At 35.0% G+C, this 26,693-nt stretch overlaps 1 protein-coding gene across 4 annotated transcripts in view; it reads right to left on the bottom strand.

Annotated features, from left to right (window-relative positions):
* The window catches only part of SYCP1 (synaptonemal complex protein 1), a 144,876-nt gene that overhangs the window by 101,247 nt on the left and 16,936 nt on the right, over positions 1-26,693 (bottom strand). For all 4 annotated transcript variants that reach the window (XM_072769668.1, XM_072769666.1, XM_072769667.1 and 1 more), the window contains exons 9-15: positions 18,299-18,357; positions 17,025-17,094; positions 15,198-15,271; positions 11,640-11,748; positions 4,373-4,467; positions 3,673-3,857; positions 2,412-2,479 (exon numbers count right to left, since the gene is read on the bottom strand). In XM_072769668.1, coding sequence (XP_072625769.1) covers positions 2,412-2,479; positions 3,673-3,857; positions 4,373-4,467; positions 11,640-11,748; positions 15,198-15,271; positions 17,025-17,094; positions 18,299-18,357 — 660 coding nt within the window. The remainder of the gene's footprint in view (positions 1-2,411; positions 2,480-3,672; positions 3,858-4,372; positions 4,468-11,639; positions 11,749-15,197; positions 15,272-17,024; positions 17,095-18,298; positions 18,358-26,693) is intronic.

The raw sequence follows: 26,693 nt of genomic DNA on the forward strand, positions 1-26,693 counted from the left end.
TGGCCCAGGGCATGATCCTAGAGTCCCAGGATTGAGTCCCAGGATCGAGTCCCAGGATCGAGTCCCAGGATCGAATCCCACGTTGGGCTCCCTGCATGGAGCCTGCTTTTCCCTCTGCCTGTGTCTGTGCCTTTCTCTCTCTCCCTCTCTCTCTCTCTCTCTCTATCATGAATAAATAAATAAATAATCTTAAAAAAATAAAAATAAAAGTTAGAAACAGAAGAACTAGATAATCAATTAGAAGTGAAAAATAAGTGGGGAAAAAAAAAGAGTATCATCCAAGATTTTGATTTTGAAAACAATACTTTTAACCAAAGAAGGAAACAGCCTAATGCTGAGTACTTACATCATTGTTAATGCTGCTCTCCTACACATAATGCTTTCCACGTTCCACCATTCTCTACAACTACCCAAAGCCTCTTTATATCTGAAAGTTTACTTTTAAAATCTACCTCTTCTACAAAGTCTTTTCCAATTCTCCAGTCCACAGTGATACCTTTGGCTTCCTCTTATCATCAGCATTAAAACATATCCATCAGTAACAAATCTGTGAGCATTCACCGCAAATATATAAGTATGTATAAAACACAAATATATATTTATATATCATATAAAGTTTTTTTTAAGATTTTATTTATTTATTCACGAGAGAACAGAGAGAAGGAGAGGCAGAGGCATAGCCAGAGGGAGAAGCAGGCTCCATGCAAGGAGCCCAATGTGGGACTCAATCCTGGGACTCCAGGATCACAACCCAAACCAAAGGCAGACACTCAGTCGCTGAGCCACCTAAGCGACTCTCATATAAAGTTTTAAAATATAAATATGTGTATTGTGATATTCATTATAAAATATATGAAAAGCATAAAATAAATAGAAGTTCCAATAATACCTTCCCCTATCCTAATTGAATTCTTGCTCATCCCCTCATTTTGGAAACACTGCTCTAATGATTTTATGTGTTCAACATTTCTCTCACAATAATTAGAGATTTCTTCAAGAGCATAGTATTTTACATCTTTTATATGTTTCCATAGCACCTGAGATGATGCTAAGAAACACACACAGAACTGTTTCACAGTTCTCGAAGAATTCCTTATGCAAACTTTTCTTAATCCATTGCTCTATTGTGAGGAAAATCACCTTATGCATTTGGTTTGCTAATCTGACAATAAGTGCCACTTAATTGCAATATCAGACTGAGTCATTACAAATAAATATCCATTAAAAATATTTTAAGGACTAAAATTATTCCTTAATATACAACACTTAATTGAAGGAAGATTTAAAAATTCGATGAAAAATGTGTTTATAATCACTCTAATATAAAGTAATACCAAAGAAAGTATTTATCATTGTATAATACAATTTTGGATGTTCAAAGATTGTGGTCTATAGTAGGAAATTAGGCATTGCCAAAGGGAAAGCATAAATAAGTTTCAAAAGTTCAACCAAACATCCTGACAAGGCAAAATTTCTTGCAATTATTTTAATTATACAAGTATCCAAAGCTAGTAATAAAGCCTACAGAAAGTTGTATAGTCTAGAAAAACACCAGCCAATTCATGAGTTATTTTAATTTATAAAAATAATTCTTTTCAGGGCATCTGGGTGGCTCAGTTGGTTAAGCAACCCAACTCTTGATTGCAGCTCAGGTCATGATCTCAGGGTCATGGGATCAAGCCCGATGTCAGGCTCCACACTGAGGAGGAGTTTGCTTGAGATTCTCTCTACCTCTACTTCTGCCCCCCACCCCGCTCTTGCACATGCTCTCCCTCTCTCTCTTTCTAAACATAATAAATCTTTTAAAAATAATCATTCTTTTCACCAAAATTGGAAAAAATGTTTTTATATATTTGTAATTCTCCTCATCTGTACCTATCTGTAAATATGAAACATAGGAGTTATTAGGATTAGCTAATTAATGGGTCCTTAAATTCATAAAATAACTATAGAATTTCTCGTTTGGCCATGAAATCTGTTGAATATTAGCAATACCATATGACAAAACAGGGTAGCATTTTCCTATAAATAGTTCATAATCCAACATGACAAATCAATAAAATTTTAAAATTCAATTAAAATATGAGACATTTTCCAGCAAGAATTATTAAAGCCTCTAAATCCTAATATAAGAAAAACAGACTACAAACATCTCTTAGGTTCCTTACATTTCTAGATATCTATGAATTGCAAAATGGAACTGAATAGTTTTTCTTAAGGTTTAAATTTTCTGTCTTTGAAAAATCAAATTAAAAATTACAAAATAATTGTTAATTATTAATGATAGAGGAGAAACTACATTTTATTCTGAAACAGGGTGTTTTTTAAATAATTTTTTATAATCAGCTAATATCATGTATATGTACACATGTACACATGTTATTCTCTAATTCTAATTCTCTAAATCTTACCCAGTTCACTTGATCTCTTCTTAAGCTCCATGGTAAGTGTTTTCAATTGATCGTCACTTTTTTCCAATCTTGTAAAATATATTTTACAAAATGTTTACAATGTAAAACGTTCTTTTAATCAGAATTCATCTTGTAACTAAAATTGGTACAATTTAACAATATATCTTGGATTCACTCATTCAATTTTTAAACATTTTTTGAGTACCTATCATGCATAACACTTCAAAAGAAGACATTATTATAAATACATAGTTGTATATTAATTTCATCTGCACAAAAACCTTAAAGCTTATGGTGACAATTTATCTCTTAGCTACTGATGATAATCAAATTAATACACCTTAGAACTTTGAAAGAGACTGAATATGTAACTATTATTACATTGAATTCTGCCTTAGGAACAATATAAATGTGAGAATTGTGCAATTCACTTAATTCCTCCAGGTTTTGGTCTCCTCTATAAAACTGGTAACTGGAGGTAACTGGAACAGATGATATCTATTACAATTGCAAAATTTGAAAACTGCTTAGAAAGATCAATCAAGAATACATAAGATGAGGTGAACTTTTTAGAAAAGCTAGATTTTCTTTCTATACATAAGCAGTAGAGAAGAAATACTGGTCATGACTTTACAGAAGAGTTTGCATCTACCTCTCTTGCATCCTACCAAACTTAATTAACCCTAATGTTAATGGGAAAAAATAATTACTTAGGCCTCTTAACACAGCTTTATAAATACAAAGTATGAAAACAGAGTAAGTTTTTAATTCAAGTTTTAGACAAACTGTTATTTAGATGAAATGTAAATGAGTTTTTTATATAATCATATTCATTATTTTAATAAAAGTATTTGCATATCTACTCTGTTCCAGGCTAGTTACTAATATCATACATCAGAAAGGTTACAGACCCCAGCAAAACAAACCCACACCCTAGGAAGTTATTTCTATGAAGCTAATAAATAATCTACAACTTAATTAAATATATTCTATCACTGCATCAGCATTATGAGCTTAGCTATATAGCTTGATTCCGTGGCAAAGTATGCATGGCAACTATCCCAGAGAACACCTGCCATCTTTTCTTAGGAAACCTGCTTACCTAATACAAACTTTTAAAATGTATTCCCACTTTTTACATTAAAAAAGAGACTTGGTTTCCAATGTTATAAGAATTAGAGTTCAGTTGACAAAGAAGAGAGAATACAATGAATATTGGAAATAAATTGTTTTCATTCAACTAAATAAAAAATATTTTTACCTTTGCTGTTCTGTTGTCAATAGTTCTTTCAAGTTGTAGATAGAAGTTTTAAGTTCAGTAACCACAAATGAATGAGCAGCTTTAGCTTTATTAAATTCTTCCATCTGATCTTCTTTTTCTCCAGTGAGTTGATATATTTTTTGTGTTGCCACCTGTAAATCTTCCTCTAAAGCCTTCTGAGTACTCTAAATGAAATAAAGTAAAAAACACATGCTATAATCCATGGGCCTTAAAAAAAAAAAAAAAAAAAAAAAAAAAAAAAACCTGAACTCCTCTGCTTCTACGATTCGCTGCCCTTCCCTCTCTTCTTATCACCCACCTCCTTTACACCACCCTGGGCAATCTGGAATGCCCACTCAAGTACTCCTATTTCAATTCAGTATTCTCCCAATGCCAATCTATAGTCCCAACTTCCCAATGGAGTCCTCCTGGCCCATAGGGTTCTTTCAATTTTTAGAACTAGTGTAGCAATTTTTGCCTGAATCACTCTATTGGTACCTAGCATGGTCTTAACTATTTTAGTTATTACTTTTGATGTGTTTTTATCCAATGTTTTTAATTGAACTATAAGCATTTTATAGACTAGGATTTTATCTTCTCTACTTGAAGTTCTGGTTCCTTGTATATAGTATTAGCATTCAATAAATATTTGATTCATAGTATGAGGCTTATCAGACACTAATAGGTTTTTATATCATACCACACTTCTTTGCAAAGACATTTTAATATCTTCTAGTTCTGATATCAAATGATTCTGCTTCTCATTTGACTCTTTTAGGTTTTCATTCTGTAATTCTAAAAAAGAGAGTTGTGAATTGGTAGTACTTAATAAAAAATACATACCAAGAAAGCGAATTATCTGTTACAACTACTTTTATTCTTCTAATGAAATACTCTAAAATGAAGTATAATTATACAAATACAAATGCTCTGATATTGGTCATCATCTACTTTTACTGACTTTTCAAGATTATCTCCCAAGCACTCAACAGTGAATATACAAAGATTTTTGGTGCTACGTTTTTAATAACAGCTGAACATTGAAACAACAGGAGATAGATTAATTACAATGGTACATACACACAATGGCATACCATGTAGCCACCAAAAATGATGACTTATTAATCACCAATTTCAATACACATTCACAAAAGGGCAAGTTTAAATGGTAGTTATATAAATAGTGCACGTGAAAGGACACACAAAAATATTACAAGTAATTTATCTCCTAATGGTGAAATTATTCCATATTTTATTTTCATCATTGCCCACCTTGATTTTTAGATTTTTCTCAAATGTTACATTCAGGGGTACCTGGGTCGTGCAGTTGGTTAGATCTCTGACTCTTGACTCCAGCTCATATCACAATCTCAGGCTTATGAGATCAAGTCCCACATTGGGCTATGGAGTCAGCTTGCAATTCTCTCTCTCTCTCCCTCTGCCTCTGCCCCTCCTGCTCATTTTCTCTCTCTCTCTCCCCCCCTTTCTCTCAAATAAATGAATGAATAAATCTTTAAATAACTAAAATAAAATATTATATTTATATGCTGAAATATTATGGGGAAAAAGCTTTTGACTCTACAGCTAACATTCACTAAATATTAAGTGTTAGTTACTAGTCTATGTGCTTTGTATGTGTGCATTCACTTTTAAACATCATAAAAACAATAGAGAAAAAAAAGAAGTTCATGCTCTCTTCCCTGGGTTCAAATTATTCTACGTCCTCTTATTAGCTACCTAACCTTGCCACAAAGACATTCCATGCTCTTGAACTACAAGAATTAATATCGTTAAAACATCCATACTAAAAAAAAAAAAAAAAAATCCATACTACCCAAAGCAAACTACATATTCAATATAATCCCTATCAAAATACCAATAGTATTTTAATAGAACTAGGAAAAATAATTCCAAAACCTGAATGAAACCATATAAGACCCTGAATAACCAAAGCAATTTTGAAAAAGAAGAATGAAGCTGGAGGTATCACAATCCCAGATCTCAAGATACACTACAAAACTGTCGCAAACAAAATAGTACGGTACTGGCACAAAAATAAGACACATAGATCAATGGAACATAATAGTGAGCCCAGAAGTAAACTCACACCTATATAATCAATTAATCTACAACAAAGGAGGCAAGAATATATAATGGGAAAAAGACAGTCTCTTCAATTGGGACTGGCGAGACTAAAAACTGACATTTAAGAGAACAAAAGTGGACTACTTTCTTACACCATACACAAAAATAACCTAAAAATGGATTAAAAACCTATATGTGAGACCTGAAGCCATAAAATTCCTAAGTGAAAACATAGTAGTAATTTCTTGGACACTGTCCTCAGCAGCATATTTTTTTAATTTTATCTTTTTATTTTTTATTCGTTTCAGAGGTAGAATTCAGTGATTCATCACTTGCATATAATACTTAGGGCTCATGACATCAAGTGACCTCCTTAATGCTCATCGCCCAACTATCCCTTCCCCCAACCCACTCCTCCAGCAACAACCCTCGATTTGTTCCCTAGAGTTCAATGTCTCTTATGATTTGCCTCCCTCTCAATTTTCATCTTTTTTTCCTTCCCTTCCCTGTATTAATCTATTTTGTTTCTCAAATTCCATGTATGAGTTATATCATATGGTATTTATCTTTCTCTGACTGACTTATCTCACTTAGCATAATATCCTCTAGTTCCATCCACGTCATCTCAGTAACCTACTTATGCATATATCTTCTTAGGCAAGAGAAGCAAAAGCAAAAAATAAACTACTGAGACTATACCAAAATAAAAAGCTTTACAGCAAAGGAAACCGTCAATAAAACAAAAAGGCAACCTACTAAATGGGAGAAGATATTTGCCAATGATATGTCCAGTAAGGGATTAATACAGAAAATACAGAAAGAACTTACACAATGCAACACCAAAAAAAAAAAAAATCCAATTAAAAAATGAGCAGAGGACCTAGGGCTCCTGGGTTGCTCAGTCAGCTGAGCATCTAACTCTCAGTTTGGGCACAGGTCACAATCTCAGGATCCTAAAATCAAGCTCCAAGGTGGGCTCACTGCTCAGCATGGAATCTGCTTGAGATTCTTTCCCTTTCCTTCTCCCTCCCCCTCAGCCCCTCCCTCTCTGACTTGTTCTTTGATATTCTCTCTCTCTCTTTCGAATAAATATTTTTTAAAAAATGAGCACAGGACTGGAATAGATATTTTTTCCAAAAAAGACATACAGATTACCAACAGACACATGAAAAGATGCTCAACATCACTCAATATCAAGGAAATGCAAATCAAAACTACAATGAGTTATCACCTCACACCTGTCAGAGAATGGCTAGAATAAAAAAGACAACAAATAACAAGCGTTGGCAGGATGTAGAGAATAGGAAACCCTCATGCAGTGCCGCTGACAATGTAAATTGGTGCAGCTACTGTGGAAAACAGTATAAAAATTCCACCAATGTTATAAATAGCATTACCATAAAATCCAGCAATTCCACTTCTGGATATACATCCAAAGAAAACAAAAATAATAATTCAAAAAGATATATGCACCCCTATATTACTGCAGCACTGTTTACAATAGCCAAGATATGGAATTAACCCAAGTGACCATCAATAGATGAATGGATAAAGAGATGTGGTATATAAATACAATGAAATACTACTCAGCGATATAAAAAAGAATGAGATCTTGCTATTTGTGACAACATGGATGGACCTGGAGAGTATTATGCTAAATGAAATAAAGTCAGACACAGAAAGACAAATACCATATGATTTCACTTATACACAGAATCAAAAAAGCAAAACAAAAAACAGACTGTTAAAAAAAAAAAAAACAGACTGTTCAATACAGATAACAAACTCAAGGGCTACCAGAGGGGAAAGTGGGTAAAAGGAGATGCATGAAATAAATAAAGAGGATTAAGAAGTACAAACTTTACCTATAAAATGAGTAAGTCATGGAGATGAAAAGAATAGCATAGAAAATAGTCATAATGTAGTAATGTTGTTTGGTACCTCAGTGAGCTCTGAGTAATGTATAAAATTAAATCATTATATTATATATCTGAAATATAATACTATATGTTAATTATACTTTAATAAAAATACAAACATACAGTATGTAGAAAAAGAGAATTCAAATTCCAGAGAATTGGAATTTGAAAAAGTAATAAAATGGATATTTTAGAAGGAAAAAAATATGATTAATCCAAAATTTAGAATTCCATTCCATTTTTTTTTTCTTTTTTTTTTTATTTTTATTTTTTATTTTTTATTGGTGTTCAATTTACTAACATACAGAATAACACCCAGTGCCCGTCACCCATTCACTCCCACCCCCCGCCCTCCTCCCCTTCTACCACCCCTAGTTCGTTTCCCAGAGTTAGCAGTCTTTACGTTCTGTCTCCCTTTCTGATATTTCCCACACATTTCTTCTCCCTTCCCTTATTTTCCCTTTCACTATTATTTATATTCCCCAAATGAATGAGAACATATAATGTTTGTCCTTCTCCGACTGACTTACTTCACTCAGCATAATACCCTCCAGTTCCATCCACGTTGAAGCAAATGGTGGGTATTTGTCATTTCTAATAGCTGAGTAATATTCCATTGTATACATAAACCACATCTTCTTTATCCATTCATCTTTCGTTGGACACCGAGGCTCCTTCCACAGTTTGGCTATAGTGGCCATTGCTGCTAGAAACATCGGGGTGCAGGTGTCCCGGCGTTTCATTGCATTTGTATCTTTGGGGTAAATCCCCAACAGTGCAATTGCTGGGTCGTAGGGCAGGTATATTTTTAACTGTTTGAGGAACCTCCACACAGTTTTCCAGAGTGGCTGCACCAGTTCACATTCCCACCAACAGTGTAGGAGGGTTCCCTTTTCTCCGCATCCTCTCCAACATTTGTTGTTTCCTGCCTTGTTAATTTTCCCCATTCTCACTGGTGTGAGGTGGTATCTCATTGTAGTTTTGATTTGTATTTCCCTGATGGCAAGTGATGCAGAGCATTTTCTCATATGCATGTTGGCCATGTCTATGTCTTCCTCTGTGAGATTTCTGTTCATGTCTTTTGCCCATTTCATGATTGGATTGTTTGTTTCTTTGGTGTTGAGTTTAATAAGTTCTTTATAGATCTTGGAAACTAGCCCTTTATCTGATATGTCATTTGCAAATATCTTCTCCCATTCTGTAGGTTGTCTTTGAGTTTTGTTGACTGTATCCTTTGCTGTGCAAAAGCTTCTTATCTTGATGAAGTCCCAATAGTTCATTTTTGCTTTTGTTTCTTTTGCCTTTGTGGATGTATCTTGCAAGAAGTTACTATGGCCGAGTTCAAAAAGGGTGTTGCCTGTGTTCTTCTCTAGGATTTTGATGGAATCTTGTCTCACATTTAGATCTTTCATCCATTTTGAGTTTATCTTTGTGTATGGTGAAAGAGAGTGGTCTAGTTTCATTCTTCTGCATGTGGATGTCCAATTTTCCCAGCACCATTTATTGAAGAGACTGTCTTTCTTCCAATGGATAGTCTTTCCTCCTTTATCGAATATTAGTTGCCCATAAAGTTCAGGGTCCACTTCTGGATTCTCTATTCTGTTCCACTGATCTATGTGTCTGTTTTTGTGCCAGTACCACACTGTCTTGATGACCACAGCTTTGTAGTACAACCTGAAATCTGGCATTGTGATGCCCCCAGATATGGTTTTCTTTTTTAAAATTCCCCTGGCTATTCGGGGTCTTTTCTGATTCCACACAAATCTTAAAATAATTTGTTCTAACTCTCTGAAGAAAGTCCATGGTATTTTGATAGGGATTGCATTAAACGTGTATATTGCCCTGGGTAACATTGACATTTTCACAATATTAATTCTGCCAATCCATGAGCATGGAATATTTTTCCATCTCTTTGTGTCTTCCTCAATTTCTTTCAGAAGTGTTCTATAGTTTTGAGGGTATAGATCCTTTACATCTTTGGTGAGGTTTATTCCTAGGTATTTATCCCTGGGACACAAGGCTGGTTCAACACCCGTAAAACAATCAATGTGATTCATCATATCAGCAAGAGAAAAACCAAGAACCATATGATCCTCTCATTGGATGCAGAGAAAGCATTTGACAAAATACAGCATCCATTCCTGATTAAAACTCTTCAGAGTGTAGGGATAGAGGGAACATTCCTCGACATCTTAAAAGCCATCTATGAAAAGCCCACAGCAAATATCATTCTCAATGGGGAAGCACTGGGAGCCTTTCCCCTAAGATCAGGAACAAGACAGGGATGTCCACTCTCACCACTGCTATTCAACATAGTACTGGAAGTCCTAGCCTCAGCAATCAGACAACAAAAAGACATTAAAGGCATTCAAATTGGCAAAGAAGAAGTCAAACTCTCTCTCTTCGCCGATGACATGATACTCTACATAGAAAACCCAAAAGACTCCACCCCAAGATTGCTAGAACTCATACAGCAATTCGGTAGCGTGGCAGGATACAAAATCAATGCCCAGAAGTCAGTGGCATTTCTATACACTAACAATGAGACTGAAGAAAGAGAAATTAAGGAGTCAATCCCATTTACAATTGCATCCATTCCATTTTTGTTTAAAAGCAAATTAGACACAGCAGAAGGCAAGATTAGGAAACAGGTGGATAGAAGATTTCCAAAATGAAATAGAGAAAAAAAGAATAAAAGATACACATGGGACAAATGAAAAGTAACTTAAATGAATACATTTCAGTGCTTATGAGTCTACAGAATCACACAGAGTTACTTGTTACCAGTATATTATGTCCAGGTTATATGATAAGATTAAATATCCATTTATCCTAACAACTATTTAACTACTATGTACATAGCAGTATGCTGGGAACTGAGTTACATAGATATTTAATGAGAGACAGTCCCTTCCTGCAAGGCACCCAGTCACAGATGAGTAATGGTTAAACCATTCTAAAGAAGAAAGAGTTCACTGGAATTTAGGCAAAATATCTGGAGTGGAAATAAGAGGTCCCTCCTTTAGGACAGAGGAAGTAGTCAAAAGTATGAAGGTGACATAGGAAGAACGTAAAATGTAGGAGAAGTTAATTTCATGATATCTGGAGTATAGGATGTATTAATAATTGTAAGGTAAAATGAAGGGCATAGTTTCACAGGACTAGATAATATTTGCCATGTGAAAAAGAATGTTTTTAAGAGAAAAGAGATGAATATCACAAAATCTATATGATGCTCTGAAAGGTGCACAGTGTTTCACAAAGTGTATTATGCCTTCCAAGTGCCCTGTCACTTAAACAAGTTTAAAAAATATTCAATAAAATACTCTAAACATAACATTCAAGATTCTTCATAGTCTGATCCAATCATTCTTTTCCAGTCTCATCTACCTGAGTTCTCTAGCATAAAGACACACTAATCAGTGTTTCAAATATATCCTAACTTTGACACTTCTAGGATTTGCACAAGGCATTTCTTCTGCCTACATTCTCCCTTCCAATTCACTGTCTAGTGAAATGATAATTATCAAAGGTTTAGTTCAACAAGCAATTTTCCCTAATGCCTTTCCAAATATCTTGCTCCAGAAATACTCCCTCTAGATCATGTTCCCCATGTTTTCATTCATTTATGAAATATTTATTGAGTGTCCTGTATGTCAGACATTGTTCTAGGCACTTGGAATGCATCAGTAAACAAAAGAAAAAAAATACATCTCTGTTTTTTGGAGCATTTTGTTGACATTCTGAAGAAGGATAGAGTATGGAAAAGTAAAAAGAGGACCACATGTACGTTGAAAAAGCTCCTGAAAGTGACTCTACTACATCCTCCTCCAACTGATCCAATCCAGGTTGAGAATTATAGCACTAGAAAGCATTACAACAAAATTATAATGAAAACCAAAATTTTAAATATAAGGGTAATACATAAGACTCATTGTTATATTTTCTTATGTAAATTCTTACTTGTCTTTTCTTCTAATTGATTAACTTTATCTCTGGATTCTTCTAGCAGAAATATTAAATCTTTCATTTTATTCTCTTTCTCAGTATTTTGGAGCAATAGCAGTGATACCTAAAAAGGAAATATTTAAGTAATACATTATAGATATGAAAAATTAAATATGACACCTTAGCATTTACCATCACCTATGATTATTTTATGTACTTGTTTATATGCTTTTTAGCTGGTTGTGCCTGGGCATTTAGTAATATACTTACATTGTGTTCATTCATTCAATAAATGTTTAAACTAATATGATCTATCCAATATTATTTTTTCATTTAAAGTTAGCATTTAGAAGAAATGTAATAAAATCTGTTGGTTCATTTATTCCATTAATATTATGGAGCACTTACTCTGTTCCACAGACCATACTAAGTAAGCATTGTGTATACAGAGATGAGGGAACTTAACTTCAAGAAACTCAGGGCCTAGGAACTTTCCAGAACAGCTGGTGAGAAGCAGAGGAGCAGTGGCTGCCTAAGGTGCACCCAGCAATGCCCTCCTTCCTGCTCCCCGACATTGGCCTCTATGATAGCTGTAGAATATGGTGAAAGTAACTACTTAAATATGATCCTTTGGGAGTCAAACCCAATGCCACTCAAGAAGAACTGAAAAAGGCTTATAGGAAACTATACTTTAAGTATCATCCTGATAAGAATCCAAATGAAGGAGAAAAGTTTAAACAGATTTCTCAAGCTTATGAAGTGCTCTCCGATGGAAAGAAAAGGGAATTATGTGACAAAGAAGGAGGAACAGACAATTAAAGAAGGTGGAGCTAGTGGGGGTTTTGGCTCCTGGTTACACTTTTTTCCTTCTCTTTGGACCATGATAAGCTTCAGAGTAGTGACTTGGGGAGCAGGGTCACTTGGAGTGAAGAGACATTCATGTGGAGAAGTTAATTCGCATGTATGAGACAGATAGAAAGGTGTTTTTTAAGGTATAGGCTTACTCTAAACCATTTAACTTCTGTTCCAAAGTAACTGTAATTTAATGTTGGTAGTATACCAAATTATGATGAAGAGCTTTAATTGTATGTTTAAGAAAAGTCATGTCCACAAGTTTAAATCTAGATATCAGAATTAAGCAATTCTTGGGATGCCTTGGTGGCTCAGCGGTTGAACATCTACTTTGTTGGGTTCAGGTCATGATCTCGGGGTCCTGGGATTGAGTCCTGCATCAGACTCCCTTCAGGGAGCCTGCTTCTCCACCTATGTCTCTGCCTCTTTCTGTGTGTGTCTCTCATGAATAAATCTTTTTTTAAAAAAATTAAGCAATCCTTGAAATGTATGAATGTCTTCTCAATATACTGATTAGAAAGCATAAAAAAAAAAAAACTCAGAGCCTAGACCAGGAAACAAACAACTATACTCAAATTTTTTTAGTAATATGAAAAAAATATTATATGAATCAAGAAAAAAAATACCTAAATCAGCCCTAGGAGATATAATAAAAAATTAGTCCTTTTCAGAGTACTGAACTGAATCCGGATAGACAGTAGAAATTAATCAGGCAAACACAGAAAAAATGAATGTTCTAACTCATACAAAAGCACAAAGGATCAAGAGTTTATGCTTCATTTAGAGAACTGAAAATATTCAGATGACTAGAAAATAGAGTCCATGAGAAGGTAAAAGATAAACTTAAAAAGACAAGCCGGAGACTTGCAAATTCAAGATGGCAGGAAATACCCCACTGCCCTATTTCATTTACAAATCATCCAAAAACAAAAAAAAACAAAAACAAAAACAAAAACAAAAAAAAATAGGAGGACAGACTCCATCTCCCATGAAACCTTGAGACTTCTATAACCCAAACCACAACATGTAAAGGAAAGCAGTTGGAAGGAATGGAAAATGATTGAGAATAGAAAAGTAAGGTCAAACCTAAGAGCCCACAGAGGAAAGATAACTACTGAGAAGCAAAATAAGTCAAAACCAAAGAACTCCAGAATGTTTCAAGAATTGGAGGCAACAGAAACTGTGGAAAGTAGGTATGAAAAAGGAGACTAAGTATAAGGAGACTATTTGGAAGTCTGTAAAAGTATTAAAACATCCCTAGGCCCACTTAACCTTCTTTTTTTGGACTCTACTCCTTGATAGCCAATGTAGTCAGAGAACTAACCCTACCCAATTTTTGCAAAAGATGCATAGTCATATTGAAAAGGAAAATCCCTAAACCTGGTATTCCAAGCACAGGGCGGGTTGGGAGTGAAGGATATAACTGAAAGATCAGCATAAGGAATGGTGAGACTCAGTCTGTCCTTCCTACCCTACCAACCCCAATCCAAAATGCCATTGGCCAAGTTTTTATCCCCAAGCAGGAATTTGGAGAACTCCAGAAAAAAAATTATTATAAATAATAACATTTAGAAGTCCATAGCAAAATACCAGTTGGCCACACCACCATTGTACAGGGAACTCCAACAATCTACAAGCTCTGCTCATGCATCCAGAACTCCAATAAGCTTTTAAGCACTTCCTTTTACTTTTGCGTTCCTTATAATATGCACAATTTTAACTCTTAAAAGGCCTTCTTTCAGAAATCTAGTTTAAAAGTTCAGCTAAAACATAGAAAACTGTTAACTCTTTCAAAAGATCCAAACATTGATCCCTGGGTAGCTCAGTGGTTTAGCACCTGCCTTCGGCCCAGGGCATAATCCTGGAGCCCTGGGATCGAATCCCACATCAGGCTCCCTGCATGGAGCTGCTTCTCCCTCTGCCTGTGTCTCTGCCTCTCTCTCTCTCTTTCTCTGTGTCTCTCATGAATAAATAAATAAAATCTTAAAAAAAAAAAAGGATTCAAGCATAACATAACCATAACTTAAAGAAACCTCTAAGTATCTTCTCTGTACTTTCAATTAACTTTTTAAGTAGATATCCTTGTTATCTATCATTACAAAGTATCTTGCGGCAAATCAAAGAAGAAAACTCTGAAAAAAATAGGGCGAAACAGAAGAGGATTCCTTTCTATAAATCATTTTCTATTTGGGAAGCATTTGACTTGAAATTGATAAAGTTGCCATAACCTGAAATCGACATTCTTGTGAATATCTAAGAACACAGACTCTTATTTTCAAGTTTTCCACTATATGACATTAATAGAAAGAAGCAAAAGAGTATTTTAGTTCCCCTTCCATGGTGTCACGAATAGTAATGCATTTAAAACTAAACTGCACAACGTGGGTTGAGTGGTCAATGATCATCATCTTTACATTTTAGAAAGTTTTTATCTGAACAGAAGTTCTTAAATATTTTCACAGCAATGTCCGATTACCCACTGATATAAATATTGTAGAAAATTCATTGATTTTTTTCTAAAAGGGCTGGCATTCAGTGCATGCATGTTTGAATCAATGTAAATTAATTCTGCTAGGCAAAAGTTTAAATATTTAGATATGCAGAATATTAAAATTCTCATAGAAATTCATCATGCAGTAAGCTGATACAGATTTCTTTTGAAATTTTAAGTATTTTATGAAGTAACAAATACAAAAAATAGAGCTGATTATTTAAAAATACCTGCTTTTCCTTGTCATTTACTTCCTTCTTATATTCCTCTTCCAGGTGGTGGATTTTTTCATAATCTTCCTTTACTTTAAAAATAAAGCAGAAATGGTTTAATATCTTAACATAGTTCTATAACAACAGAATTTAAAGCTTCCGACATTTTATTCCACCTCCTTATTTATCTAGATACTAAACCCCAAAGGTTTCAAACAAGCTAAATTACTATTTTCTTGCTGCCAACTTTGTTTAGTAAAGTAGTAAATTTAAAAAACATCAAAGTATAACAAAAAAATTCTATAATTTTTACAATAGCATATATGTAAGAGCTTATTCTTTATAATAATCTAAAGTAACACGGGATCCCTGGGCGGCGCAGCGGTTTGGCGCCTGCCTTTGGCCCAGGGCACGATCCTGGAGACCCGGGATCGAATCCCACATCGGGCTCCCGGTGCATGGAGCCTGCTTCTCCCTCTGCCTGTGTCTCTGCTTCTCTCTCTCTCTCTCTGTGTGACTATCATAAATAAATAAATAAATAAATAAATAAATAAATAAATAAATAAATAAATAAATAAATTTAAAAAAATAATAATCTGAAGTAACAAATTTTAAATATATATACAGTTGACCCTTGAACATTAGGGGTGGTGACCCATATACAGTTGAAAATTCATGTATAATATTTGACTCCCCCCAAAACTTAACTACTAATAGCCTATTAACCAGAATTCTTAACCATAATATAAAATTGCTTAACACGTATTTTAAATATCTAATGTATTATAAACTGAATTCCTAAAATAAAGTTAGAAAAAAGAAAATATTAAGAAAATCATAAAGATGGGCAGCCCAGGTGGCTCAGCAGTATCACGCCGCCTTCAGCCCAGGGCCTGATCCTGGATGATCCTGGAGACCCCGGATCCCAGGATCCCACGTCGGGCTCCCTGCATGGAGCCTGCTTCTCCCTCTGTCTATGTCTCTGCACACCCCCCCCCCGTGTGTGTGTTATTTTAACATGAAATTTTACTCAAAAAATGTAAAAATAAGACCAAATTACACTTCTAAAAAATTAAGTCTGTGTGTCTGTGTTATTTTAACATGAAATTTTACTCAAAAAATGTAAAAATAAGACCAAATTACACTTCTAAAAAATTAAGTACAAATCATAGTAAGTTAAAAAACAAAAATAAAATAAAATAAAATAAAAACAAATCATAGTAAGTTTGATTTCAGGGAAAATGTAGCTTTGAAGCCAGAAGGTAATTTTTAATATATTATCAATTCCCTGCCACATTCCACAAGATTTTGAGGGGTTTACAAAACAACAAATACAAAATTTAAAGGAACTGGGGCGGGACACCTGGGTGGCTCAGCAATTTGGCTCAGGGTGTGATCTCCCAGGGTCCAGGATCAGGATTGAGTCCTGCATCAGGCTTCCTGTGGGGATCCTGCTTTTCCCACTGCCTATGTCTCTGCCTCTCTGTCTCTCATGAATAAATAAATAAAATCTTTAAAAAAAAATACAAAATAATAAAGCAATTGGAGCATCAAGCTGACAGTGTGAAAACATTAAAAGAATCTAATAAAAAGAGAAACATCAGTACAATAATATGAAAATTAAATAGGATCCATACAATTATTTCTTTTAAAGATTTACTTATTTGAGAGAGAAAGACATAGTGACAGAGAGAGCAAGAGCACAAGCAGGGAGGAGAGGGAGAGGCAGGTTCCCTGCTGAGCAAGGAGACCAATGCGGGACTAAATCACAGGACCCAGGGATCATGACCTAAGACAAAGGCAGACGCTAACCAACTGAGCCACCCAAGTGCCCCAGATCCGTACATTTAAAATGCATCTCCAATCTGGAATTCTCAGCTTGCACACGAAGTTCCTCAAAAGCTATTATCATTTTCTGAAACATAAAGGTTAACTTTTAAGAATCATACTTACATTTTTTAAATAGGTTCTTCAAATTATGAATATATTAATAAATTTGTCTCATGATCATTAGATTTAAAACCACTCAACTTTGAATAATACCTATAATTTATAATAATTAAGTAATTTACTAAAAATGCATTAAGAGAGCCTATTATATTAGCTTCCCAGGTGCTTAAAGGCACTGAAGACATGTTATATAACACCAAACAGCAGCAAAATGATTGTTGGTATTCTACTCATTTTTAATAGCTCATATTAAAATCTGTAATTTTATTTTTGGCTTACTTATTTAATTTCTGTCTTCCCCCCACTAAAGTGTAACCTACCTGGGTTCTCTCCCCACTAGAGTCCAAATTACGCTTCCATTATCTGACAGCATGAGTTCATTCAGTATTCAACAAATTCTGATTTGCAAAATTTTATGAATTCATTTATTTGTTCAAAATTTAAGGAATTCAATTCATTTATTTCCTATCTATTATTATGTGCCAATCACTGTCTTAGGCACTTGAGATATAAGACAAAGTCCTTACCCTACTGGAACTAACTTATATTCCAGTGTAAGAAAGAATACTTACACATACACATGTATTATCAAATAAATGTCATGTAGTTCTAAGTCCTCTTCAGAAAAGTTGAATGAGGTAAGGAGATAGAGAATAACTGAATGGAAAGGTGTTTTAGATAAAGTAGGGGGATTTAAAAAAAGGAAAATGAAGCTTATAAACTTGCATAAAATCTTGGACACAAAAGTTCTAGACGGAACAAAGTCAAAGAATCTAGATCAAAAAGAGCTTAGCAAATTTCAGGAACCTTAAAAAGAAAAGAACAACTATAGTAGAGAAGCAAAGTAGAAAACAAAAAGGGATGGGATAAGAAAAGTAAGCAGCAACCAGACACAGATTAATAATATTTTGTATGTTTTTCAAATTAATGGGTATGTGTCATAATATGCTAGTCTCTGACACAGAGTTTATATTTGATATATTAAAAGGTGTCACTAACAGGAAATTCAAAAGCTACTAACAACACATTAACACACCTAGTAAAGAACCTTAAGAATCTTACTGGATATAATCACATGTCAACAAATTAATAATCCTTACATCAAGGAGAGCTATCACTCTACTTAGAAATGATCTGTTTAAAATATTTAACTTTTTACTATCACTTACCTCAATGTTATTATTTAGATCCACATATACTTGCCTAGTTTCTTCTCGTTCATATTCATCTATTATTAACATAAAATATTTTAGAATTAAATTTTAAAATGATTACGATGCCAACAAGATAATACTCAAAATGCCTCAGGAAAACATTAAAATATTTAAAATTCTGTGTTAGTGAAGTATATTAGTATATCTTGAGTCTCTTAAAGTATCATCAAACGTATAGAATTATTGAATTACTATGTTGTACATCCGAAACTAAAGTAATATTGTATGTCAACTATACTTCAACATAAACTTTTAAGATAAGTACTTCATAGTAAGACACAGTGAGACATGATTGTACTTCAACCTCAAAAGCTCTAATTTTCTGTTTTAGAATTACTATCCATGATTTTATCCAAACTTTGTAAAATATATTTACAGTTTTAGCTTTTACAATGAGTAGGGATTTAACTATTATTCTTTCAAGTATTTTTCCTTTGTATATTTACAATTCATAGGGTACACATGAAAAGCCCACTCTTCTGATTTCTTGCTCTACCTGAGGAAGCAGAAAGAAAGATAAACCTCAAGACACAAAGAACAAGGTTATGAATAGGTGTAACCCCAGAAGGAAATCCCCTATAAATCCTTGACCACCTTTTTATTTTTATGTTTTTTAACCTAAGCAATTATTCCCTCTAGCTATAATCTATTCAATAGATTCTACCAGAATTAAGGCACAAAATAATAACAGAAAGTGGGGTTGCTCCTTTATCATTCCCCCAAATGAGGCCAGCATCACATAAAGCACATTAAAGATACTTTTCTTTTAAAAAACCCTCTACATCCAACATGGAGCCCAATGCAAAGCTTGAACTCATGACCCTGAGATGAAATCAAGAGTCGGATGCTTAACTGACTGAGCCACCCAGGTGCTACAAAGCATATCAAATTTAAACAGGGTGTAAGTCCGACATTATCAGTAACAAATGGCAAACAAGAGCACAACAGCTATGATAGACTCAACTGTTAATGAGAAGCCAAATAACTGAAAAGAGGGTATATGAACTAACTTCAGAAGAATACAGGTTTCTAAACCTTTCAAAAATAATGGAAAGCACTCTGGACTTATAGCATATGAAACAGGAACTGAACCATTTTTATCTGAATATTAAAGAGCTGGGAAATTTAAGGAAATAAAGGCAGAACATATCAGCATTTGAACAGAAAGATAGTTTTTACTTCTCCACCTATTCTTTCTCATATTCACTACCTAATACACTTAGAAACACATCTTCTCTACTGCTCAGAAACTATTTGTGCCAAAGAACTGCATTCTGTTGCCAACACCTCCAATCTTCCCATTACCAATAACATCAATACTTTCAAAATACCCTCCAGCCATTCTTCTAATAGGACAGTCCCGAAAAATTGAACAAAAAAAACTACAGAAAAGAAAATAAATGGGTTTGATGTACTTTACAGTTGTCAGAAGCAAGGTCCTACAGGTAGCACAAAGGGACTCTGGTAGCTGAGTATTCCAAGTAGTGATGTGCAGTATTGTAAAAATATAAGCCTACATTTTTTGTTTTTCTTGATATTTATCTATCCATTTATCTACCTACCTATCTCCTCACCCCCCACTTCACTACCTCTCCCTACTACCTACCTTCCCTCTTCCCTTCCCCAACCCCTTTCTGCCTCCCCCACTCCAACACTTACTTTGCCCCAGTCTGAGCAACTAGATCTCTCAGCATTTGCTCCCTTAAAGAAGAGATGATTCAACCAAAAGCAAAGAAAAAAATCTCTGAACTTCAAAAGACCAGTGTTGAAGGTTAGGGGCAGGTTCAGGACATAAACAATAGGTTTTTTTAAATATTTGAATCAGAATGAAGCTTTTTAACCTCTACACCAAGAAATATTTACTCATTTGTGGAAAGAAGCCTTTAAAAGGGGAGTTAAGGTGCATGGGTAGTGGTGCAGTCAGTTAAATGTCCAATTCTTGGTTTCAGCTCAGGTCATGATCTGGGGGTACTGGAATCGAACCCTAAGTCAGCCTCCATGCTCAGAGCAGAGTCTGCTTGAGATTCTCTCTCCCTCTCCCGCTCATGCACTCTCTCTAATAAATAAATAAATGATTTTTTTAATGAAAAATAAAAGGAGGAGGCTAAGAGAGCTTATGAGGTTCTGGCAGATACTTAAGAAGAGGTTCTGAAGCCCTCTACACTCACCAGACTAAGCCTCAGCATTGAGGACCACAAAAACCCCAGATAATTTGGGCAAACCAAGAGCAGAGTGAGATTGTACTTTTTTTGTCTTCAGTAGGGCTCTAAGATGACAAAATCTGAGAAGAAATGCCTATGAAATATATGTCTAGACAGGGCCTTAGACATTTTCAGTTTCCCTTGTCCTAACACTGTGCAGCTGAGCATGATGTAATAAAGCACAGAGAACCAGCCGACATGAATGGGCCCTGAGGGCATAAATGAGGAACTTATGTGGGCCAGTTACTGAATACTAAATGAAACAATGAAAATCTCAATGCATCGGGGCATCTGGGTGGCTCAATAGTTGAGCATCTGCCTTCAGCTCAGGTTGTGATCCCAGGATCCTGGGATCAAGTTCCACATCAGGCTTCTGGCAGGGAGTCTGCTTCTCCCTCTGCCTATGTCTGCCTCTATTTCTCTGTATCTCATGAATAAATAAATAAAATCTTTTTTAAAAATCTCAATGGATAGATAACTGAAAAATAAATGTCCTTCTCTACCACTCTACCACTTCTCTAGCATGTACTATATGGGAATCCCCAAATTTAGATACAACCCCAGAAGAAGGGTGAAAATTCCCAAATTTACTAAGATTAAAGTTTATCTTATGTCAGCAACATCAGGATTTAAGATATTAAAAATTAATATTTTTTATATTTCAAGATACGAAAGTGTTTTGCATGCTTCAGTTTTTTTGACTAAAATTGCTCAGAGTCATATGTTCTACAAAACTTATCAGAGTACCAGAAAACAAGGCAGAAGGGGTAGAGTTACACAAGATGAAAGCTTTAGAAACTGTTCAGTGACGTGCCATACAACTATGAATATGAAGAGAGGATTCAACCACTAAACCAGGGGAGGCAAATCAGAACTAAGGTCAATTTATCACCTAGTTTGCTTATTTAGTCTGGATAGCTCTTGACTTTTTCAATGATATATATGGTGTGAAAAACTATATAAGCCCTATGAAAAAATATTGTCAAAGGAAGAAAAGGGGACACCATGAGAGATGTTAAAAGGAATAACATAATTCTGAAAATGAATTCTATCTAGAGAATCCAGATGAAAATTTCAGAAAACTATCCAGTATTCTCAACAGAACCCGGGAAATATAATCAATGAAAGAGGAAGGTAGAGTGATAAAGAAAGAATAGGCTACAACAGAAATGCAAGAAATGGAACAAATTAAATAGAAAAACAAATGATGAGGAAAGGGACAATGGATTAGCTAATTAGATTACAAGGGAATTATAAATTAGAGGAAGGGCAGGATAGAACTGACACTTGAAAAGTCAAATTGGAAACATAGGAAACAAAAAAACGAAAGGGGGGAAAATAAACATTAAAACAATTAGAGAAAAGAACTGAGGGCCAATACAAATAATAAGTATTGCCCAAAAACCAGATGGTAGCCAAAGATATAGTTTCCTGGGCTAAAGAAAGACTGGTATACCTAGATTGAAATAATCATATGGACAAAATTTTGAATTATAAGGATCAAGAATACATACACACACACACACACACACACACCAAGAATACACACACACACACACATAAACACAGATATAGGTATACATATAGGGAACTGTGATCCCCTCATTTCATGGATGAGGAAAGCGTGATATATAAAATTATTTATTCACCAGGATCCCAAAGTTAGTAATTAGTGGTACATGACTAAAACACAGATGTTCCTGATTAAATCCAGTATAGATAAGTGCAAAGAATGCTATCTGGATCTAAAAATCTAAATGTACATGCAAAGAATGAAATAAAAAAGAAAATTTAAAGGTTTTAATTAGTGAAGTCACTAAGCCTATAAAGTATAGTAGCTCTCAAGCTGACCTTAGAGTTCATTAAGACATCTGCAATTAGACAGTGAATAGTCCCTTACACAGATTAAGTTATACACAGTACATTACCTCATATGGACCTGAACTCTATAACAAAGATGTTCAACAGATCAACCAAAATAACAAAAATACTGAAGAATCTTGAACTAAGGTAAAGAAGGCAAAATTCAAAAGGACAAGAAGCCAGTTTTAAAAATCTAAAGAGCACATAAAAAATAACTTATACTTTTTCCATATGCTCTAAGGAGAATTACAATAAGAGAAACTATGTAGAAACTTCAGCTCAATAAAAATAAGAGCTGTCCTTAAATGACAATCTTGAGGTTAGTGAGTTTCCATCACTGAATATATTCAAACATAAAAAAGACTAACACTTGGTTAGACATGCTTTAAAGGAAAGGAAGTCAATGGAAATGTAAGTAGACTACAAAAGCTTTAAAGTCCTCCCCAAAAATCAATTAATTTAGGTTAGGAGGTAAGGCTATAAAAAAGTTTATACAGTACTTTGAATAGCAGGCTAAAGAATTCAAAATAATTCTATATTGTGTGCAATAGAGAACCAATTAAAGAGTTTTTTTAAAACAATTACAAAAAGTAGAGGTTTTTTTTAAAGCTACATCTAAGAATAGATTTGTTCTTTAATTCATTAATTTATTGCCTATTATCTTCAAAGACACTGTCTAAAATGTTGACTATCCCCAATCAAGGTATGACCCCTTACCCTTAAGATTATAGTGAGATGTCTAGCATGTAATAGGCACTCAATAAATATCTGTTGAGGGAATTCATAAATATATGGTTAAGGTATACTAAGAGTACTAAGTGAAAGAAGAGGAGCATCCAAATCAGGCTGCAAAATTAGGGAATATTTCCCAAAAGTGGCAATATTTATTCTGAGTTTTGAAGGACAAATAGGAGGTAATGAGATGAATGAAAGAGTATCAGCCAATTAAAAAAAAACATATATATACACACACACACACACACACACACACACACGAAAACTCAGAAAAATAACCTGTTTAGGGAGTAACAAGTAGTTCTCCATGACCCTTTATATATGGGGTATATGGGGAACATTTGGCAAGGTGGAGGGAAGTGCAAACTCCATGCTATCCAAAAAATTATGGAAAGTCATTGAAAGAATTAGTAACATGATTTGATCTGTATTTTTTTTAAGATTTTACTTATTTATTCATGAGACACACACACAGAGAGAGAGAGAGAGAGAGAGAGAGAGAGAGATGCAGAGGCACAGTCTGAGGGAGAAGCAGGCTCCATGCAGGGAGCCCGACGTGGGACTCAATCCCGAGTCTCCAGGATCAGGCCCTGGGCTGAAGGGGGCGCTAAACCGCTGAGCCAACTGGGCTGCCCTGATACGTATTTTAGAAATGCATCAAGGACTGTTTTCTGGTAATGGCTAAGTAATTCAGACATCCTGTTGCAGACAATTAAAAATCTGGAGGATTTCTTTAATTCTTAAAAAAAACCAAAGTTCTCAAAGGATACTGACAAATCATCAGACCAAGAATAGATTGAGGATTATAATTCAAAAACACTAAACAGGGATCCCTGAGTGGCTCAGTGGTTTAGAGCCTGCCATCGGCCCAGAGTGTGATCCTGGAGACCAGGGATCGAGTCCCATGCAGTCCTCCCTGCATGGAGCCTGCTTCTCCCTCTGCTTGTGTCTCTGCCTCTGTGTGTGTCTCTCACGAATAAATAAAATAAAAAAAAAAATCACTAAACAACCTTCCATTGCCAGTCAGGACAAAGTAATCCCACTATAGCCTTTCTCTCCCACTGCTTACAACTAAAAACTCTGAATGAAATACATAAAGCACTACTTCAGGACTCTGAAAAGAAAGCAAAGGAAGGTAGGGTGGGAGAAAAAAAGTAAAAATCTTGAAGTGACTCATGTGAAGTTTAAGTTTCCTGTTTAGTTTTTTTTTTCCTATCTCCCCTCCCAGCATTAGCCAAATGTAAGGCCCCAACAAAACTGTAACAGGAAACATGAGCAGCAAAAGGAAATCCGATTTTTTTTTCTTCTTTTCCCTCTCATAGCCCTATCCCAAGAATGGCTCCAGAAGTAGAGCTGCAGCACCCATGGCAGCAAGGACAGATAAAACTCCAAAAGAAATTCAGTATTTCTAGCCAAAGAACAGGGAAAATGGGCCCCTGCGAGGCTGAGCATGAGGGGACAATCTTAGAGACAGCTCCAAAAGAGGATTACCTAATTATGTGCATGAATTGACACAAGTCCCATGGGGAAAAGGAAGGATATACATATATAAGACAGACCCAAAACAAATACAGCGAAGACTTTGAAAACTGAACTCTAATATATAATATAAATCACTATTCACATCCCAGACCTAATCTTGAGTGGCAGAGCCAGAGTAGCATAGCAAAGACATTGAAAACTGAACTGATATTGGAACCCAGCACACAAAAGATAGAATTTGTGGCATGAACCCAAGTTGGCTGTCTGCTAAAAAAAATAAACAAATATTCTCCTAGGGATTTTAAAAGGACTGAGAATCTCACAACATAATAATTTCAAAATGTCCAGAATATAATCCAAAAAATGCTCAACATTCAAAGAACTAGGAAAATATGACACCATTCTAGGTTTCAAGCAAATAATCAAAAATAATGAAGTATACTATACAAACCTCTAGAATCTACAGAACAGACCAGAAATAAACTCCTTTAATAAACTTTATTAAAACCTTAATAAAACAATGTTTACTATATTCATGTAGATAAAAAGCTGCACTTAAAAATTTCAGCAAAGAATACTAGTGGTGAGCATAGCATTATACACAGACCTATCAAATCATTAAGTTACACAACTAAACCTAATGAAACGTTGTCAACTACATGTCAATTTTTAAAAATTACAGCAATAAAATTGAAAGTCTAAAAAGTGACACTACAGATATTTTAAAAATCAGCTAATATTTACAGAACCAGAAAAAACCAATAACAAACAATAAAACCTTAACTGATGAATTTGAAAACAGACTAGAAAAAAAAAGAGAAAAAAAAAGACTATAAATAGTGAATAGAGAATAAGTATACTGGAAGAGAGTAGAAGATACTTTCCTGAATGGTGCACAAGAAAAAAGATAAAAAATACACCCAAGGCAGAAATACCAAAGGTACAGTAAAGTAGCCTCGTTGACTTGGAAAGATTAAATAGGCTTTCATCTAAGGGACTTTGCACTTACTATTTCCCAAAATAGTTTCATGGCTCATTCCCTCACTTATTAGGGTCACTATAATCCTTCCCCAGTCATCCTATCCCAAAATATCCCAAAATCTCCTTAAGCAATTATTATTACCATACATATATTTTATTTTTTTATGGTCTATGTCCCTCCACTATGATGCACACTTCTTTTCTCTTTTTTTTTAACTTATTTATTCATGAAAGACACAGAGAGAGAGAGGCTGAGACACAGGCAGAGAGAAAAGCAGGCTCCCTGCAGGGAGCCCAATGTGAGACTTGATCCCAGACCAGGATCACACCTGAACCAGATGCTCAACCACTGAGCCACCCAGGCATCCCAAATGCACACTTCTTAAGAGCAGAAACTGTTGTTCATTGCTGTTTTCCTCACCCTTCAGAACATTTCATGACACAAAGTATGCACTTTAAAAACTGGTGAATAAGGGGCACCTGGGTGGCTCAGTCTTAGTACCTGCCTTCAGCTCAGGTCATGGTCACGGGGCCCTGGGATACAGGCTCCCTGCTTAGAAGGGAGTCTGCTTCTCCCTCTCTTTCTGCCCCTCCACTGGCTTGTGATATCTCTCTCTCTCTCTCTCTCTCTCAAATAAATAAATAAAATCTTAAAAAATAAAAGTAAAAGCAAAAGCTGGTAAATGAGAGGTACCTGGGTTGCTCAATCGGTTAAGTGGCCTTTGCCTTGCTAGTGCTCTCATGGGCAGTAGGATCAAGCCCCAAATCAGGCTCCAGGCTCAGTGGGGAATCTACCTGAGGATTCTCTCTCCCCACACCCCCTCTCAATAAATAAATAATTAAAAAAAAAAAACTGGTGAATGAATAAATAAGACATAAAAACTGCAATAGCAAGAGGAAAGGCTTAAGACAAGAATCTAGGTGGAGCTTATGTTAGCAAGTATAAAGACTCTTTTTTTTTTTTGAGAGGAAGAGAGAGAAAGGAGAGGGGAGAGGAAGAGAGAGAATCTTAAGCAGGTTCCACATCCAGCACAAAGCCCAACATGGGACTTGATCTCACAACCCTGAGATCATGACCTGAGCCAAAA

The sequence above is a fragment of the Canis lupus genome, chromosome 12, assembly GCF_048164855.1.
Source record: "Canis lupus baileyi chromosome 12, mCanLup2.hap1, whole genome shotgun sequence".
NCBI lineage: Eukaryota > Metazoa > Chordata > Mammalia > Carnivora > Canidae > Canis > Canis lupus.